Source organism: Pinus tabuliformis, chromosome 9, assembly GCF_031772625.1.
Source record: "Pinus tabuliformis cultivar Carrire ecotype Pingquan chromosome 9, CPIR1, whole genome shotgun sequence".
NCBI lineage: Eukaryota > Viridiplantae > Streptophyta > Pinopsida > Pinales > Pinaceae > Pinus > Pinus tabuliformis.
Genome location: NC_142307.1, coordinates 421,061,687 through 421,080,974, shown reverse-complemented (window position 1 = coordinate 421,080,974; position 19,288 = coordinate 421,061,687). Strand labels below are relative to the sequence as shown.

General features: G+C 38.5%; 2 protein-coding genes across 2 annotated transcripts; both read left to right on the top strand.

The window, feature by feature from the left end:
• Window positions 1-3,336: 3,336 nt before the first annotated feature.
• Window positions 3,337-4,476, top strand: LOC149148935 (uncharacterized). The gene is made up of 2 exons (XM_089442321.1): window positions 3,337-3,345; window positions 3,454-4,476. Exons 1-2 carry the CDS (start codon window positions 3,337-3,339, stop codon window positions 4,474-4,476), a joined length of 1,032 nt encoding a protein of 343 aa, XP_089298447.1.
• An 8,007-nt stretch (window positions 4,477-12,483) lies between these two features.
• On the top strand, window positions 12,484-13,329 carry LOC149148934 (uncharacterized). The gene has a single exon (XM_089442320.1). The coding sequence runs from the start codon at window positions 12,484-12,486 to the stop codon at window positions 13,327-13,329; it is 846 nt and encodes a 281-aa protein (XP_089298446.1).
• Window positions 13,330-19,288: the final 5,959 nt, after the last annotated feature.

Here is a 19,288-nt window from a genome sequence, read left to right as displayed (position 1 = left end):
GGGAAAATGGATAATTTGAATTTGTTCAAGATGGCAGGCACGCTGGAAGAGAAGGGACGGACCACCAAGGCGAGCATTAATTTAAATAATCAAATCAACTTTAAATGACACCTACCCAGTTCGGAAGTTTTAAAACATTTCAGTCACGACATCCGGAGGGTTTATAAACGGAGACGTTAACGGAGATGGAGGGACCCAGTGAGCCACGTAGACAGGTCTTTGCAACCTGCAATCGAGATAAGCCCGGCAGAGACAAACAATTAACATCATGATTTACTTAATAGAGTTTTCATGTACTAATTGACACTTCGAAAGGTGGATTAATACAACTACTGAAGAATTGATACATAGATCTGGTGTGCGCGACAATCGAATGGGGTGAATGGGGTGCTTTTCCTTGCCACGGCCTTCAGCCTATCAGCGAATCGTTAGGTGGTAAGCTAGACCACTCACAGGTGCGTATACATGCACATTGACACCTGGAGATCTCTCTTTTCATCCTTCATGCAGCTATTTTCTATATACTTCATTTCTCTTTCGTCTGTTAGTTTTCTTGTCGCTCCATATTCCTGCCTCCTGTGACGTCCTATGACCAACACATAAGCCTCTGTTATTGCATTTTGTCCATCATTCGACTGTTAATCATCCCACATCTTACCTCTCCGCCGAGTTACTGCACGTCCATTCCTGCTTGAAGGACTAGCTTCGGCTTCGCTCTTCATCAAAAAGCACCCCATTTTCGGTCTGTCGGCACTACCAGGTATGTTTAAAAGGAACTCCTGACTATATCTTTTTGTTATTCGGACCTCTGTTTTAGAAAATTCTGCAACTGGTTATTGGAAAATCAGGGACTTTCCATAGTTTATATATAACCTCCTACTATGATATTATCTATGCTATCCTTTTATAGCGGATTATAGTTTTCTTTTATCGTGGTCTATGGACAATTTTCATGTATAATCTCGCTAGTATTTGCTGGTCTTGGGTCAAATGTTTCAGATTCCAGAGCTTCTGTTTTATATCTAAACCATGTACAGATTTCCGGTGTAAACTGGGACCATGGTGGTGCATATGTGACATGTGCTTCTGTTGTTGTTTTACATGCCAGACCGATTTCTCATGAAGTTGTTTTTCTTCTATGGCCATCCTCTAACAAGCTTACCGAGTTTCAGTCTCTGAATTTGCATTTTTTCTCTGGTTACTGTATCTGGTATTAGATCTCTGGTATTTCTGTTGTTTTTATCGGAATGATTTTAAATTTTACCACCTTGGGACTAGCAGTATTAATGGCCTTTATCTACTCCAGACCGGTATAGGACGGATATAAATGAGGGTTGGTCATTATCGTCGTCGATAGTTTATGAAATCCTTCCTGCAGAATCTATCTATATCTGGAGGATATCTTTGAGGGTGACTGGCATGTTTTTTTAATCAGACTTTCCTCTTCGAGTTAATGCTCAGCCCATCCTGAGGTGTACTTTGATTGTACTGTCTGAAGATTCTTTAGGTTGAACCATCCTTTTCCTGTCCTTCACCCTGTACGCCTCCTTCCATTGCTGATAGCAGTGTACGTCCAAATCCATTTTTAGTCATTCCTTGGGTTTTATTGAGGTCATGTACCAGACCTTTTCTTCTGATGGAATTAAAATCTGACTCATCAGCCACGGAGGCTATGGTCCACGCGGCCATACAGGCTGAATCACTCCATAATAAAGCCAGACCGTCTTCTGATTGGCCTTCCACCTTGGATGATATGCTGGTACATCCTTCGAACCCTCCACATGTTTCAGAAGTTGAAAAATATCATCTTGGCAAAGTTCCTTCTGAGGATCGCTCCCGCAAATGTCATAAGCCGGCAAAGACTTCTCAACCTCCGGGAGCTATTCGGATTGACAGTTTACAGTTGACTGAGCGTATTGATAGTCTTCAAGATAAAGCCTTAATTGGGCGGTGGCATTTCCCGGAACTGAACGACAATCAGATGAGAGACTGGCTAGAAGCTCAGTGGAAACCCATCATCGGGTATATCCCGATTATTGCTAAGCTTTTGAAAGAATGGTTTTGTTTCCATTTTCTTAATGCAGGGGATCGGGAAGCCATTTTAAAACACCAATGGGTATATGGCCGTAGTTTTCTTTCTCTGCACAGGTGGTATCTGGGATTTAATCCCCTTAGAAACACTCCTTCTAATAATCTTATTTGGATGAAACTACCGGGTCTACCTCTGGAATTCTGGTCTTCTGAGACTCTTTCTGAGATTGGTAATGCTGTTGGAAGATGTGTTTATGTTGATCCCTGGTGTCGGGGGGAGAAAGACAAGCGTATTGCCTGGATTCTGATTGATAGATCTTTCAGAGGTGGGTTCCCGGAGCATATCGACATCAGCTGGAGAGATTTGTCGATCAGACAGAGATTGGACTTCTGGGGTGTGCCTTTTAGGTGCACTGCGTGTCATCATACTGGACACCTCATCGTGCATTGCCCGAGAAGGCGAGCTTTGGGTCGAAAACATCATCGCCTCACTAAATTTTCAGAATATCCATTTAGCTCACAGGATCCTGTTAAGATATCAGAGAAATCTATTTCCCCTATTATCTCTCCTCGTCCCCTCAGTTCAGATTCTCCGATCGGTGTTCATCAGAATACTCCCACTCGGCCTATTGTTTCTGATCCGTTACTCCGGATATCACCGTCTATGCCGGATTTGGAGACAGCCTCCGAGTATGAGATGCCCCTTCCTCTGAATCATCCTATGGAACCGATCGGGGATCAAAATGTCCCGATTTTGCCTCCTATTCCACTCTCTTCTGTCATATCTGATCACCGTACCCATCGATGTCCGCTATCACCTCATGTTATTGAATCCTCTCCTGGGGATAAAGGCACCGAACCTTTGATAACTCCCACTCCTGCTAACTCTCCGACTCAATCGCCTATCAACTCGATTGGTAGCGATTTAGACTATATGTTATCCAAGAAATCTCTTGCTCTTGTACCCCTCACTGTTCATAAACCGAAGTCTCCTATTTCTCCAAGGATCAACCCTTCTTCTGCTATGAATATCACTGTAAGAAGGAAGAACAACAGGGGTAGTAGGCATTTCAGGGGGAGGGGTGTTGTATCCGATTGTTGTTTCAGGAATCTTTCGCTGGTGGATGTTCCCATTACTGATGTCTCAATTGACAGGCCTCTTAGAGCTGGAAAGGCCGATCTTCCTTCAAAATGAATTTTATATTATCTGTAAATATTCGAGGCCTGGGAGCAGACCTGAAGTACTTGGCCTTAAGAAACCTTTTTTTGTCTAAGAGTCCTAAAATCATTTTAATCCAAGAAACTATGCATCCGGTACCAGTCACTATATCCTATTTTCGGAAAATGCTTCCTTAATGGCACATCTCTGCTATTGATGCCGTAGGATTATCTGGTGGTCTAGCTGTTTTGTGGGATCCTCAGTGGATATGTGCGAAGGCATACAGTTGCATAGCGGGCATTCTTATTTCTGCACATGTTAGAGGTCTTAGATGTCCCATTAACATTCTGAACATATATGCTCCATACAGGAACCGATCAGCATATTGGGAAGGACTATTTGCATCGGAAGTATTTGATATTGATTCACTGTTGATTGCAGGTGACCTTAATATTACTTTCAGCTCGGATGAAATATGGGGGAAAAGTAAGAGAATGGATCCAAATGCTGCTATGATCAGGAATGAATTTCTTATGAAGAACTTCATTGACATACTTCCGCCCACAATACTGCCCACCTGGGACAATGGAAGGTGCGAAGAGGCTTACATTGCAAAGCGGATAGACAGATTCCTTATACATGCCTCCCTGATAGATATCCTCGGCATGCCTTTTTCTTTGGTAGAAAACTGCTTCATATCGGACCACCGGCCGATAGTTCTGGGATGGAAGTCTATGGGAATCAGGAAAGGAATCCCCTTTAAATTCAATAGACAATGTCTAGAGGAGCCTGATTTTAATGACATTGTTGTTAAAGCGTGGCGAGAGTTTGCAGCAAGCGGAGATGGTTCTCATCAGATGAATTTTATGAACAAGATCGAAATCCGGAAAATTGTTAAAGAATGGCAGTATCAGAAAAGACAATCCAATAGAAAAGAACTTCAAGACATCCAAAAGGAACTAGATAATACTGCATATTCTTCGGATTATGACTCTTTAACCTTCGAAAGGAGACAACGCATCAAGAGTCTCCAAAAAAAGAAACTGCTTATTCTGAAGAAGGAAGAAATTTTCTGGCGCCTGAAAAGCAGGGCCATATGGATGAAAGAAGGCGATAAAAACTCGAAGTTTTCCATAGATTCGCCAATGCCAGAAGGGTCAAAAACACAATATGGAAAATTAGTGATGGGAATGGAGGCTATCTATACTCTCTGCAAGACATATCAAAGGAAGCAGTGGCTCATTTCAAAAATCAATATCAAAGGATGGAATGTTAAGCTCCATTGATTTTACACAAAAGCTACCTTGATTTATGGAATTGCAGCTTTTCTTAACTTATGGAAACCAACTGCAGTAGTTTCCTTAAGTTAAGAAAATCAATTGCAATTACTAAATTTATAATTGGGAGCTACTGAAGTGGTCCATCACTTTGATCTGATCTTTACCTTGATTTGTGGTTTTTCTAACACATAGCTTTTAGAAGCTTGATGGAAGCTTAGCTATATGTTCATCTGTTTGGTCCCCAAGCTCATATCTCAACCCCCTTCAGTTTTACACCATCTAGCTGAGATAGCAGAGCTTGGAAGTGCCTTCAGAATTCTTGTGTTCTTTTTCTTTTGCTTGGATTGAAGCTGGAGTGCAGAAGAAGTAACAGTCAAGTGGACTGTGGCCTTCATCAAAACATCACCAATGGCTGGAGGTAACTCGTATCCCTGGGTATTAAGTTTCAGTGATTCTTTTCAGTTCTTTCCGCATGCAGAATCGCTGTTTAAGTTTATTAGTTTTCTAACAGTTGGTATCAGAGCCCTTTTACCTCTGCCTTGCTGTGTGTTGGCCAAGAAACGAATTCTTATTTCTGGGCATGGCCTATTAAGCATAACAGTCTTTTTCCGCATATGCTTTCGATTCTTTAGAGCGCACCGTTAAATAGAGCTGTAAGCTTTCTTTAGAGATGTTTGATCTGGTAAATTCATGAGATAAAGAGGCAGGGATTATAATGACATTAATAATGTGATTTTGCTCACTTCTAATAACAAGGTTACGTTGGTAAATAAGATGATATATTTGTTTATCGTTTTCTGTTGCTGGTCTGTGCACGAGAGACGTTCTTAAAAGTAAACTGAATAGGAATCAATCGAACCCACGTCGGTTTCTCTGTTGTTGACATGAAATACGTATTAAAAATTAGATGGGAGAAAGTATCGAACCCCAGACCTTGATGATGTGCTACATGCCTTTTCTGTTGCTAACATGAGGACGTATGCAAATTAGATGGGATAGTATCGAACTCAAGACCTCCTCAACTGAGCTACAGGCCAATGCGCCAACTTTATCTATGCATTTAAATTCGGGAAAAACAGTTTTTGGTGCTAACCCAATGGCTGTTACTATTAATTTCTATTGTATGCAAGCCTGGAAATATACCCACCATTTGCAGGAGCTGCTGTTTCTGCCATAACATTAGTTGTGGCATTTGGATTTGCTGTCTCACGCCCATGCTTAACACTGAAGACAATGGAAGATGCCGTCAATTTTCTTAGTAAAGAAACAGTGGTTCAGGCTATTGCGCGAGCTTCCTCAAAGGGCTTTGCCATGGGGATATCTGTAACCATATTCATCTTTTCTGTTATAGCATTGGGTACTATAATATCTGTTAAACCTTTAGATGATCTGGGCTACCGTGGTTGGAATGGTGACCAAGAGGGTTTCACTTCCCCATATACATCATCTTTTTACTTGGGTTGGGCTATTGCATCCGCTTTTTCTCTAACCATCACTGGCATTCTCCCTGTTGTTTCTTGGTTTGCAACTTACCGATTTTTCCTTTCATCAGCTTCTTTAGTTCAGCACTTGACCGCTGATGGGTTGCAACCCTATTAAAAAAAATAACCGTGACGCTTGCCGATGTGGCATAAGCTGCCGATTCTTAGTTGTGCCTCGTGCGGAATGTGTGCTGAGTCGGTGGATGACACTAACCAGTTTTCCACATATTTTTTTTTTTTTTAAAAGAAATTAATTCCAGTCTTCAGTCATAATTCTTTACGTTCAGACCAAATATTTTCATCTAAACTATAGTTTGTTAAAATATCTATTATGTTCATCCAAATATTTCATGAGAGCTATAGTTTGTTAAAATGATTGGATGATCATTTAACTACATATGCAGGAAGTGCAAGCTCTTGTACTGAATTTGATTTGCATTTTTGGGTACAAAATCCAACTTTAAATAATACCATGTGTTATAAAACAACTTTGAATATTACTCATCTTTTTGGGCCTAGATGATATGATCCATGTGGGTTTGCATGACATTATCGTGGTGGTCATGTAGATCTTATGCCATAGAAATGGGTCCTATATGCCCATGAGATAAGGGTTAACACGATAATGGACAAACAAACTTACACAAGTGATATGCAATATTGATTATTTGGTAAGAGTCCATATTAGTGTGTGTATATGTGTGGGTTTGTATATACAATGCAATATAAATGTAGCTATATATATTTTACTCTTTTTGAATCTAAATGCAATCATTAAATTCCACATTTTGAATTACTTGTTCTCATTTTACTTTTATATGTCTTTATATAGCAAGGCTTCTGGCTGACACATCTAGTGGTGCAGTTAGCAGCCTTAAGGACTTGCACAATTTGTGTGTTAGCATGTGCCATGCTATTCAATATATGTTTATATGATGGTTCTTGAATTCGTTAGCTGCATCTCTTGATCCCATCATTATCGAATAATGGCACTCTGTAAATTTTATAATTGATTACATATTTATTGTAAAATTTACATTGAACTTACATTTATGAACATTTGTAATTAAAGAGAAATAAGAAATGGTTTATTTCTCATTTGGGCATTCAGTTTTGATCCTATGTTTATTTCGCATGAAGTTCAGATTTAGCGTTGTTGAAAATTAAGTTTTTGTAAGCAAAATAGCTTGTTTGCTGGTCAATTTTTGTTGCTTTATAAACTTAAGGATGGAGCCTGAAGTCAAGCCAGCTAGCCTTCGAACTGCATTTGCTATGCAAGTGCAAAGTAGATCAACGCTGTTTCAGTCAATCTCCGGGTTAAGTTTATAAATTGAACAATCAATTTGTAGTCATTTTCGGTAATGCTGACTGCTTTTGATTTGCTGGAGAATTATTACAGTTATATGGAGTTTATTAAAATGTCATTTTGACTTACTCCTTTCAGTAAACATTATTTTTCTCTCTGGTTAAGTTTTGTTTATGCAACAAAATAATGTCTAGTGATCCATATGATTTTAATTAATTAGAGAATAGCCACAGCATCTTTAATTAAATAAAATTATATATTGATTGGCAAGATCACATAAAGATTATTTAGACATTAAATTGTAATTAATTACACTGAATATAATAAATTTTATCCCACAGGAATTTTTATTATATTTATGTGATTAATTAGGATAAAATTTCATAACCTACCCACAGGAGTTATGAATTAATAAGTTTTATCATAAACTTTTATTGAATCTATTTGAATTGAAAATTTAGCCCACAGGCAATTTTCATGTCATTTGATTCAATTCTTTTTAGCATGTTTTACATTGGTAAAACGTGAAAGTTCATAAAGTTTTATTGAATCTGTTTGAATTGAAAATTTAGCCCACAGGCAATTTTCATGTCATTTGATTCAATTCTTTTTAGCATGTTTTACATTGGTAAAACATGAAAGTTTATTAAGCCTCAATTTTAACATAAGCATGTGATTTTTAATGCAGTAGTACAACCTGCAAATTTCTCTGAAATTCGTTCTGACATTCCCGAACTTGAGGAAGTAATCTCGTTTGTCTGTTATGAATCTAATATGGTTAATGTTAATATTAACACATGGTGGATTGATTCCGGATCAACAATTCACATTTCGAATTCCTTGCAAGGTTTGCAAAACCTAAGGAAGCCAGTGGGAAGTGAGCAAAGCATCTTATCAGGAAACAAGATGGGCTCGCATGTGGAAGCTATAAGAACATGTTATTTAACTTTAAGTAGTGGCTTTGTTTTGGAGTTAGAAAAGACCTTTTATGTTCCAAGTTTTTCTAGAAACTTGATTTCAGTTTCAAGGCTTGTACCTTTTGGATATTCCTTAAACTTTTCAGAAAAATCCTTCAGTCTATTCTATAAATCTGATTATGTTGGGAATGGTATTTTGTCTAATGGTCTTTACTGCATTAATTTACAAAACAAAGTCACATATGATTCAATGCATGTTCACACTGGCACTAAAAGATGTGGCACCGGAGACTAGGTCATATCTCCATAGATAGAATTAAAAGATTGGTAAATGAAGGAATACTTAATACTCTAGATTTTACTGATTTTGAGACTTGTGTGGACTGCATAAAGGGAAAGCAGACCAACAAGTCAAAGAAAGGTGCCAATAGGAGTTCAGACATATTAGAAATCATACATACTTACAGTTTTTTCCATCTCACAGCACTAGGATTGTGGAATCAAGAAATGCAAAGTTTCTTGAAAATGACTTGATCAGTGGGAGCGATCAAACCAGAAACATAGTTTATGAGAAAGATTATTCAGAATCTTAACCTTCCACTTCAAGTGAAAGATTGGTTATTATTCATAGCACCCCTCAAGTACAAACTGGTGTTGAACAACCAATTGTTGAAGTTCCACAAGCTGCTGACGATATTCTAGTAGATCAAGGAGTTCAAGAGTTGCCAAGAACTTTTGAACAACAAGTTGAACCACATACTTCTCAGGAAGATGATGGTACAACATTAAGAAGATCTACTAGACCTAAGAGATCAGCAATTCCTAATGTATGCTCAAGTCTGCACAAGACCTGACATTGCATTTGTTGTGGGAATGTTGGGACGATATCAGAGTGATCCAGGTTTAGACCACTGGAGAGCTGCAAAGAAAGTAATGAGGTACCTTCAAGGGACCAAAGACTACATGCTTATGTATAGACGGACGGACAACTTGGAAGTAACTGGCTACTCAGATTCTGACTTTGTTGAATGTGTTGATTCACGCAAATCAACATCAGGATACATTTGCCAAGCAGACCTTGATTGCCACTTCCACTATGGAAGCCGAGTTCGTCTCCTGTTTTGAGGCTACTTTACATGGTGTATGGCTTAGGAATTTCATTTCTGGGCTTAGAATTATGGATTCTATATCTAAGCCATTGAGAATATATTGTGATAATTCAGCTGCTGGTTTTATGGCTAAAAAAAAAAGTGGGAGTCGAAATAAACACATCGACATTAAGTATTTAGCTATAAGGGAACGTGTTAAAGAAAAGAAAGTGGTCATTGAGCACGTCAGCACTGAGTTAATGATCGCTGATCCTTTGACTAAGGGCATGCCACCGTTTAAATTCAAGGATCATGTATTGAATATGGGACTTGGTTCCATTATGTAGGTTTTCATTGTATGGACAATGTTAATGAAATTCTTAATTATTGTGATGATTTTTCTCATATTTATGTGCACCTTAAGTTGATTTGAGAAAATTCATTTAAGAAGGACCAAGAATAAACATAAGGTTTATTCATTAAGAAATTGTTGCCACATAAATTATAATAAGAATAAATGCATAGTAATACATGGAAGATAATACTCATCATTAGAGGACTTATCGCCATGATTCATGTATCTATTACTTAATACAGATTATCAATGGTTTTTAAGATGAGACATTAAGTTTGGAAGTATGGACCAAGTGGGAGAATGTTAAGCTCCATTGATTTTACACAAAAGCTACCTTGATTTATGGAATTGCAGCTTTTCTTAACTTATGGAAACCAATTGCAGTAGTTTCCTTAAGTTAAGAAAATCAACTGCAATTACTAAATTTATAATTGGGAGCTACTGAAGTGGTCCATCACTTTGATCTGATCTTTACCTTGATTTGTGGTTTTTCTAACACATAGCTTTTAGAAGCTTGATGGAAGCTTAGCTATATGTTCATCTGTTTGGTCACCAAGCTCATATCTCAACCCCCTTCAGTTTTACACCATCTAGCTAAGATAGCAGAGCTTGAAAGTGCCTTCAGAATTCTTGTGTTCTTTTTCTTTTGCTTGGATTGAAGCTGGAATGCAGAAGAAGTAGCAGTCAAGTGGACTGTGGCCTTCATCAAAACATCACCAATGGCTGGAGGTAACTCGTATCCCTGGGTATTAAGTTTCAGTGATTCTTTTCAGTTCTTTCCGCATGCAGAATCGTTGTTTAAGTTTATTAGTTTTCTAACATGGAATATAGATGTTTTAAGGATATATTGTGGGGGATAGAAGTTTACCCAGTGATGTTTGATAATGAAAAAAACGACCAGCTTTTCCAGCCTATTTCAGAGGAGGAATTGAAGGCGACCATGAAATCTTTCAGCCGGGACAAGAGCCCTGGACCAGACGGCTGGTCTATAGAATTTCTTATACATTTCTATGAATATATAAAGGACGATCTTTTAGAGATGCTGGAAGAGATCAGAATAAAGGGGAATATCAGCAGACAATTAAGTTCCACATATATAGCACTCATTCCCAAAAAAAGGGAAGCACAGACTTTTCAGGACTATCGGCCGATTTCATTATGTAATACAACTTTCAAAATTTTATCAAAGATCATTGCAGAGAGGCTGAAAGGAGTGTTATCTGAGTCAATATCAAAAGAACAGTATGGTTTTCTTAAAGGGAGAAGCATCCATGATGTTGTCGCTGGTACACAGGAGGCATTATTCTCCATCCACTCAAAGAATAGAGAGGTGGTCTTAATCAAAGTAGACCTCAGGAAGGCATATGACTGCATAGATTGGGGATATATCAGGTGTTTACTTGCAAGAATCGGTTTGAGGAGCAACATGATCAACTGGATCATGGCTTGTGTCGATCCTGTGGATTACGCTATTATTATAAACGACATTCCTACCCCTTTTTTCAGTGCAGAGAGGGGTCTGCGCCAAGGATGTTCTCTCTCCCCTCTATTATTTATACTGGCTATAGACTCTCTCAGCTTACATATTCATAAGGCTGTGAGTGAGCAAGCATGGCGGCCTCTCAAAATATGCAGAAACATATCTCTGACTCATAATTTTTTTGTAGACGATATATTATTATTCGGTATGTTTTGCAGGACCACTTGGATGCGCTTTCATAATATAATGGAAAAATTTCAAAGGGCTACGGGACTTCAGGTTAACTTGGATAAATCATTTATATACCATTCTGATCTCAAGCAGGAAGATGTTCATTGGCTATCTGAGCTATTTGGTATAAAAGCCCATCATATCAGCAGTGGTATAAAGTATTTGGGTTTCCGGATAAAAGCGAATGGATACTCGAGAGATGATTGGAACTGGATTGTGGACAGATTCTATAGGAGAATCTCTGCATGGGAGTATAGATGCCTTTCTTTGGCAGGGAGAATTATATTAGTACAATCCATTTTGAATCAACTCTCTGTATATTGGGCGCACCTATACCATTTTCCGGTGAGTATCATCAACAACATGAATAGACTTTCTGCAAATTTCATATGGGGGGGTCATGCTGATAGGAGTAAATTTCATCTTATTAAGCTGTCCGGTATTACTCTTCCTAAGTCGATGGGCGGTTGGGGTTTAACCAATTTGAGAATCTTTGGTAGAGCTCTCTTGTGCAAGTCTTTTTGGAGAGCAATTCAAGGTGTAGGCCCGTGGAGTCATATGATACGATCGAAGTATCTTGCTAAGAAGAACTTCCTTTTCTGGTACCGAAGAGGCTCTATTGGTGTAGCTTATGGATCCCCCATATGGCTTAGTTTCAGGAGGATTGAGGCGCTCTGCTTGAAGCATTTGATCTGGCGCTTTCAATCGGGGAATAAAATCATTATTGGCAGTGACCGCTTCAAATGCGGGGCTGATGAAATTGATATTCCAGATTCCCTTCTTCATCATTTTCACAGAAGCGGATACTTTTATTGGGATAAATTGATTGCATAATGGAATGGCCCCATTCCACGGTGGAAAGATGCAGTCGAATTGAACATTCCCCATGAGATTGCGCAACATTGGAATAGCATAAGGTTGAGGCTACAGAATGGCGGTTTTTTCAGAACAAGAGATTCAGATTTCCTATCTTGGAACATCCCGAATGAGGCGGAGGACATATCAGTTAATGGAATTTATCAGCAGTTGATCGGACAACAATCAATTGGATCCCCTATTTTCCCTCAAATCTTCTGGAAAGATGGTTGCCCTACGAAGATGATTCTCTTTTCTTGGCTTGCATTTCACAACCGAAACCTTACCTGGGAGAATTTAATGAAGAGGGGATGGAATGGACCAAACATCTGTTCGTTATGCAGAGAGGACGAGGATTCAAACTTGCATATATTTCTTAAATGCAAGCAGTCATATCATATTTGGCAGGAATTAGATAGAGTTTATGGCTTTAATCTGGATGTGCAGGATTCGATCCAGAAATGGATCATAAAATGCAGTGAGCGTCATATCCTATGGCGTAGAATTTGTATTTTATCCATGTGGTATATTTGGAAATGGCGCAACCATTGCGTCTTCAACAGCTCGAAAATTTCATATGCAAAAACTTTGGATTCTATCTCTGTTTGTTTGGAATCTCTTCCTCAGAAGAAAATCAAGCACCAGAACAATTGCCCAGACAGGTCATCATCTGTACAGCTTTCTCAGCCGACCGCATACTTCGACGGGGCCGCACAAAAGGGACAATGTGGCTGTGGTTTCCACATCAAGATAAATGAATCTTCTCAATTTTCTTCTTTCTGGCACGGAGGTCATGGCTCCAATAATTTGGCTGAAGCCTTAGCTCTCTCAGGACTTTTAAAATTTTGTATTTTCCTAGACATACAGCAGGTGGCTATCTATGGAGATTCGAAGATATTGGTTGATTCGGTAAATAGGAGAAATATCATTTTGGCGCAGCACCTGACCGGTTGGAGAGACAGGATCAACTACTACTGGAGCCGCATGGTGAATAGCACTATTCAGCACATCAGCAGGGACAAAAATTCTACAGCCGATGCACTTTCTAAAATGGGTCTTACCTCCTCTCCTGGATTTTGGCATCTTGAGATAGTTTCAGATGGAACCACATTTCAGATCCAAGATTTTGTTTTACCAGACTTTTAGTGCTCTGTTTTGGAAATTTTGCCTCACCAGATGATGTTTTCTCTCTATAATCATGTTTTCTCTGTACTAATTACAGAGACTTGATAGTAGATAGTTTTATGGCTACTTAGATATTATGTTTCTCTATAGAACATAGGAGTTTTTTAGACTATGTGGCATACAGATCAGAATTAGAACTATTGGATGTATTTCAGCAAATTTTGGACTTTTATATTCCTCATATAATATATTAAGCTTTTTTCTCTCTGAAAAAAAAAAAAAAAAACTGTTGGCAGGTACATAAAGCGGTATTTCTCTCTTTACCCATTGTGACAGGTGTTCTTAAAATCTCTGTTCATCTTGGCATTTGGCTAATTATTTCTTGTTGAGTTGTCGTTATTTTTTACCCATTCACTATAGGTGATACGGAAACATAAAATTATATATGACATTTAGATTCAAATGCCCGATATTGCACCGCTGGTATGGACAATCATTTCTAATTTAGGGATTCTTATTTATGTCGGGCTTTAATGTGGTAATTGAAACTTCTGCTAGAGGCATGCAGGTGTTGTTAATCCGTGAGAGGACGCAGATCAGTGTCTATTCTCTTTATGTCATCGTGGAAAGTGTTTTGTGCAAAGGAGGAAGAATGAACAATGACGAATAAGCAAATTTCGTTTGCCAATGGATTGCATCCCACTCATTGACAAGGTTTTTAATACATTGAAATTTCACACAGTAATTTAGGATTGAATTGTAGTTTAGCTACCAATCGTGAGATCACATACTAAAGTAGTTAAGTTTATGCTAATGGCGATTACTTTTGGTGATTTATTTAATAAAATTTTCTAAAGCAGAGTACAAATTTAGTCTTACTATAATTGCTGGTGGTAAATTATTTAACAAAAATTATGGATATATAAAATTTATGGCTTCGCTTTGTAAATTTTCATGTCTTTTGAGGCGCATCCCAATCAGATCTCCAAACCTACCGTGTTAATAAACGTTTAATGATATTCAATGGATAGGTACAACAATCATGGGGTGTATCCCTTTGCAATCAATGCCATTTAATATGCCCAGATATATGTATATGTGTTGAATAGTTAGCGTAAGAAACATGGAAATACATCTTGTTTAAAAGTTTAGTGTTTTTTTGGTATAGTTATTACATTTTTTGAAAGGTTTATATGTTACAAATGGTATCGGAGGTTCGTACACTGAGGCCCTTTGGGAATAGCTATGTACAAGAATCATGTGCTTATGTTTTAACTAAAACTACTTATGTGTGAATACATATAATAGAAAAGATCACACCAGCAAAGGAAACAACAAGTTCAACTCGCAGAGGAACTTAGGACCACTTGAATCACCCGAAGCAACTTATGTGAATGCTAACCCAGATATTTGGATACAGCTTGGCGAGGAATCGCGACAAGCTAATGCAGCGTTACTTGAAACTGTGCAGCAGTTGTGTACGGAAATGATTAGTTTGAGAACAGATAATGAATGCCTGCATGTAGAACATGAAAAAATCTTAAGAAGTTTGTCCAACTGACAAAATCAGCGCCACCCAGATCCCAGTGTAGAGGATCGGGAAAAGACTCCGACCGCTCAACATGGGGAAGAAAATGCTGAATCAGCGGAAAGAAATAGAGAGGAAGATGAGGGACGTTCATACAATGTATCTGACCAGTGGAAAACCAAGAAACAAAAGTTAGAATCAAGGATAGAATTACAAGGAGAGTTTAAGAAAATTAAGCCTTCTTTTCTTGAGGCGGAATCTAAAGAAGCTGCGAAAGCCTGATTAATCGATATGGGTAAATACTTTCAGATTTATGAATATACGTATAAACCGAAGGCACAATTGACAGTTTATCAGCGGAGGGGAAAAGAAACTCTCTGGTGTGAAGAAATCAAGACAGTAAGGAAATTGATGACGAACAGGTTACATGGAATGAATTTCAAAAACATTTAAAAGATAAATATCTAATTGAACGCTATTATGACGAGAAAGAGAAAGAATTCCATGAGCTAGGATTGGGAACCTTAACCATGGATGAATACGTGACCAAATTCACATCCTTACTCTGCTACGTGCCTTACATGCAAGAGGAAAAGGCCAAAATTCAATGTTTTATTAGCAGCTTACCAAACTTTATGAAGGAAAAACTGGAAGTTGACTACCTTAAGACAATGGATGATGCTGTGAGGAAGGGCCGCATTTTCTATCAGCAAATGAAACAAAGGAATGAAGGGACAAAAGGAGGAATAAGTAAAAAGGGTAGAAGCCTGATCCCAAGCAGACACCCAAAATTTGCTAACCATAGGAATGCACAACAAAAGATGTTCAACAAGTTTCCAATCATAAATCAACCTAGAACTGCAGATTCCGAGACTAGGCCAGCAGAAGGAGTCACAAAATCTGCCAATGATCAGCAATAAAAATTGCCGCTACAATGCTAGGGTTGCGGAGAACCCCATTATTACAAAAATTGTCCACAAAGAGCTAGAAAAGAACAATTATCAAACATGCAAGAAGCATCCACAGTTAGGGAAGTGGCGAGGAGTATACCTAGAATTAATGCTGCCTTGGATGATCATTAGGTCGAATTCTAGTCCACAATGATGAAATGTGAAGGTATGATTGCTAAGCAACCTGTCTTTGTTTTATTTGATCCAGGTGCTAGCTTAAGCTATGTCTGTCCTAAAGTGGTTGAAAAGTGTCAGTTAGTAAGCAGAAAAATTTCAAAACCTTGGCTAGTACAACTAGCCACTGGCACAAAGAGGAGAGTTAATGCCAAGACAGAACGTTGTCCCATAACCATTTCTGGGCAGCCTATTTATGTTGACCTTAATATATTACCTTTGGGTTCTTATGACATACTAATTGGGATGGACTGGTTGGAAAAATGTTGGTCTCTGGTAGACTGTAAACAGAAGACTGTAAGTTTTGTTTCAGAATCAGGTCAACAGAAGGAATTACAAGGAATAAAAACCAACACCAAGCTCCATCCTATTACTGCCAATCAATTAGGAAAATGCATTAGAAAAGGGTGTCAAATTTATGCCGTGCAGGTGGGATTTACAAACTCTAAAAATAAAATGACCTCGCTAGAAAGTATCCCTGTAATTCAGGACTTTGTAAATGTCTTTCTGGAAAATGTTCCTGGCTTACCGCCAAAGCTAGATATTGACTTCACCATTGAGTTAATTCCGGGTGCAGCCCCTATATCCAAAGCTCCTTATCACATGAACTTACCTAAATTGACAGAGCTCAAAATGCAGTTACAAGAGCTTCTAGATAAAAAAAAATATTTGCCCCAGTGTATCCCCTTGGGGAGCTCCCGTATTATTTGTACGGAAAAAGGATGGGACCCTCAGATTGTGCATCAATTATCAACAATAAAAAAACTAACCATTAAAAATAAGTACCCTTTACCACGTATTGATGATCTATTTTATTAGGTAGAAGGACCTAAGGTATTCTCGAAAATCAATTTATCATCTCGTTACCACCAAATAAGAATAAAAGATGAAGACATTTACAAAACAACCTTCCGTACTCGTTATGGTCATTACGAGTTTTTGGTATTGCCATTTGGCCTCACAAACACTCTAGCCACCTTTATGAGTCTAATGCATGGTATTTTCCAACTTTACCTCGATAAATTTGTGTTTATTTTCATAGATGATATCTTAATATATTATAAGAACTAGAAGGAACACAAAGAACACCTGAAAATAGTGTTGCAAACATTAAGGGGAAATCAATTGTATGCCAAATTCAACAAGTGTAACTTCTTCAAGGATCAAATCCAGTATTTGGGTCACGTTATATCCGCAAAAGGCATTGCAGTCGACCCAGAAAAGATCAAAACGATCATGGAATGGACAACCCCTAAGAATGTCGCTGATACCAAATCATTCTTGGGATTAGCTAGATATTATCGTAGATTCATTGAGGGTTTTTCAAAGATCACTTTTCCAATGACATCTTTGCAAAAAAGGGACGTGCTTTCCAATGGACAGCAGCTTGTCAGCAAAGCTTTGAAAAATTAAAGCATTTGCTTACCACCGCACCAGTACTAAAAGTAGCAGATCTGGAAAAGTCTTTTGTAGTTTGCACAGATGCAAGCAAGGAAGGTGTTGGTGGGGTGCTGACACAAGAGGGAAAAGTGATTGCTTATGAATCTCGAAAGTTGAAGGAGTATGAGCAATGATATTCAGCGTATGACGTTGAATTGACAACAGTAGTGCATGCAATTAAAATGTGGAGGCATTACCTTTTGGTGAAGAAATTTTTGTTGCTAACAGATCATAGCAGCCTTACCAATTTCTTCAACCAATCTAGCTTAAATGCCCGATAGGCCAAATGGACAGCTTTCTTAAGCGAATTCGACTTTGAAATGAAACATTTAAAGGGGAAAGAAAACCGTGTGGCTGACGCACTAAGCAGAAAGTTGCACTGTATTTATGAGGTTCGAATGAGCCAAGCAACTTCAAATATTCCTGAAATCATAAAGGAGGCAGCTAATAAGGATCCAGAATATACCTTCCTCTAGAAACAAACAAAAGAAGCTCTATGGAAAAAGGAAAAATCAGATTTGGAATAAATTCCGATAATCTCCTCACTTTTAAAAACAAAATTTATATTCCAAATCAGACCTCGATTAAACTATTGATATTAGATGAGTTTCATAAGAAACCTTGTGTTGGCCACCCAGGCTATCAAAAAATGTTTTCAGCCATTAAGAAAGGGTATTTTTGGCCCAGATTGAGGAAGGATATTGCAGAATATTTGTCCAAATGTTTGGAGTGTCAACTGGTTAAAACGGAACACCAGCACCCCGCTGGATTGTTACAGCCATTGCCCATTCCGGAATGGAAATGACAGACTATATCCTTAGATTTCATTATTGGTTTACCCCACATAAGGAAGCAACATGATTCCAATATGGTGGTGATAAACAAGTTGAGCAAAACAACTCATTTTGTGGAAATATTTATGAAGGAGATATTTCGCTTACATGGGATACCCAAGGTAGTGATTTCGGATAGAGATGTGAAATTCACATCCAACTTTTGGAAGGATCTTTTTGCAGGACTAGGTACTCAAGTTCAGTTTAATACTACCTACCATCCTAAAACAGATGGATAGACTGAACAAGTAAATCAAGTATTAGAAGACATGCTAGCATGTTCGTGATGCAGCAGCCACACAAGTGGGAGGACTACTTCCATCTAGTGGAATTTGTGTATAATAACGAACATCATGAATCACTAGGAATGAGCCCTTTCGAGGTGTTGTACAGAAGAAAGTTCAGAGTACCCATAGATTGGAATAACCCAGTAAATAAGCTAGCACTGGGTCTTGACATGCTAGCAGAAATGGAGGAGGTTGTTAAGAGAGTCAAACAGAATTTAAGGGCCACCTAGGATAGACAGAAGATGTATGCGGATAAAAAAAGGACTTGCAGGGAATTTCAACCAAGAGATCATGTCTACCTGAGGGTGAAGCCTCGGAAAAGTTCCTTGCAGTGGCAAGGTTGTGCTAAATTAGCACCCCACTACTGCAGGCCCTTTTAGGTCTTAGAAAGAATTGGACCAATGGCTTATAAACTTGCGCTACCAAGCCACATTCGAGTCCACAATGTATTTTATGTATCCTTACTAAAGAAATATGTGTATAACCCTCAACACATTATTGATTGGGGAAATATTCAGGTTGAACCGGAAGGAGAGTTCCTGGCCGAACCTCTTTGTATTTTCGATCAGCGGGAAACCAACTTGTGGAAGTGAGCCATCACCCAGGTTAAAGTGCAATGGAAGCACTTTAGCCCAGAAGAGGCCACTTGGGAAGAGGAGGAATTTATGTGAAGGGCTTATGCCGCATTATTTTCTGAAGAGGAAAAGAACACCAGGGACGGTGTTTCACATGAGTGGGGGAGATGTAACACCCCAAGTTGCATAAAGT